The following is a 1,332-nucleotide window of genomic DNA, read 5'->3' as shown; positions in this document are numbered from 1 at the left end:
ACTTTAAATAACTGAACCTTAATTTCTGTATATAATAGAAAACTAATGTAATTATATATGAATGGCACAGTACCTTCACATAGTGTTTTAGCAGTTGCGGATTTGTAGCAATATACCATAACATATGGGATAAGCCTAATGGCTAAATCACTGCAGTTAAGATTGTCAATATTACATAATAATGGCAAAATAAACAAAATATTAGCCAATTAAGCGACATTTTAATAACACAAACTTGTTTACTAAAACTAAACTTTGCGTTGTCACAAAACTTGTGGGGTCCTTGTATGTATGATTCCCTTCTTTGTAACAGAGAAATTATAATTAATAGGATTGTCTATTGCTTCTGTTATTAATTCTTCCATATTTTCCATTGTCAACCAGTTTTCGGATTCTTTTCTTATTTCTTCAATCTGTTCTTTTAGTTTAGCATCCTCTTTTGCTTTTGCTGCTTCCGCAAATTCGATTTCCTGTTGTTTCCATTGCTCTTTTATTCGTTGCATTCTGAAATCAAACAAATGGGTAAAATCAAAAGTTATTTTAAAAAATAATAAAAAAGATGAAATGTTAACAATCGAGGTCATAGCCAGAAACAAAAAAAAGAGTTGGTTTAAAACATGACGTCATATTCAAATAATGCGGGAATGCTTATCAGTATACAGTTCCAGCTTATCGTTAACCACTACAGTCTACAATTGTTATCCAATCTGAAAGTAATAAAGTTAAGTTTGTAATGTTTTTCTTATCCACGCTTTGTTGCGACATAGTGGCAATTTACACTAAAATTTCCTACTTTTCTACTATGAAGTACCAAGCAATACAGATTGGCAAATATAAAGTTTTTAGATTACAATCAAGATACAATATTCTACCTTTGTTCATTAATTTCTTTGTTTATTTTATCATTATAAGTCATGCATTTGGCATGGTGACTTTTTTCATCCCAGAAATCAAGCCTTGTATTTGTTTCATCACTTTCTTTGACTCCTTTCCTTGACATTTCCTCTTGGAAAGCACAACTGTAAATAAAATAAAAAATTCTGTAAAACTGTTAGCTTAAATTTCTAGGCGCCACACTTTTATAAATACAGGGGTGACATACTTTTGTAAATTCATTTATACTAACGGTAAATTTAAATTCCCAAAATTGCTTTAACACATGTTTAAATTCATGTTTAAGTCTCTAATAAAAAAATATAGTGATACTAAAGAAAGGTATACGAATACTAAATGAAACTCCGCTTGCAAACTTTTGCTGCGCAACAGAAACATCGGGCATAAAAAATTAATAGCTAAGCTTTGGCAACCCAAGTTACAAAACTGCTTTTTTCT

The 1,332-nt window shown here is 30.3% G+C and overlaps 2 protein-coding genes across 3 annotated transcripts in view; one reads left to right on the top strand and one right to left on the bottom strand.

Annotated features, from left to right (window-relative positions):
- The window catches only part of LOC100186522 (short transient receptor potential channel 4-like), a 20,579-nt gene that overhangs the window by 8,620 nt on the left and 10,627 nt on the right, over nucleotides 1-1,332 (top strand). The gene's annotated exons all lie outside the window — the stretch shown is intronic.
- The window catches only part of LOC100182539 (28S ribosomal protein S26, mitochondrial-like), a 3,302-nt gene that overhangs the window by 1,199 nt on the left and 771 nt on the right, over nucleotides 1-1,332 (bottom strand). The window contains exons 2-3 of one of the 2 annotated variants that reach the window (XM_002132137.4): nucleotides 873-1,019; nucleotides 81-504 (exon numbers count right to left, since the gene is read on the bottom strand). In XM_002132137.4, the coding sequence (XP_002132173.1) occupies nucleotides 264-504; nucleotides 873-1,019 (388 nt within the window). In that variant the 3' untranslated portion in view covers nucleotides 81-263. Of the gene's footprint in view, nucleotides 1-80; nucleotides 505-872; nucleotides 1,020-1,332 lie in introns of those variants that run through there. The other variant, XM_018817457.1, reaches the window with a different exon arrangement.

Source organism: Ciona intestinalis, chromosome 2 (assembly GCF_000224145.3).
Source record: "Ciona intestinalis chromosome 2, KH, whole genome shotgun sequence".
Lineage (NCBI taxonomy): Eukaryota > Metazoa > Chordata > Ascidiacea > Phlebobranchia > Cionidae > Ciona > Ciona intestinalis.
This window is presented reverse-complemented; position numbering and strand designations above follow the sequence as displayed.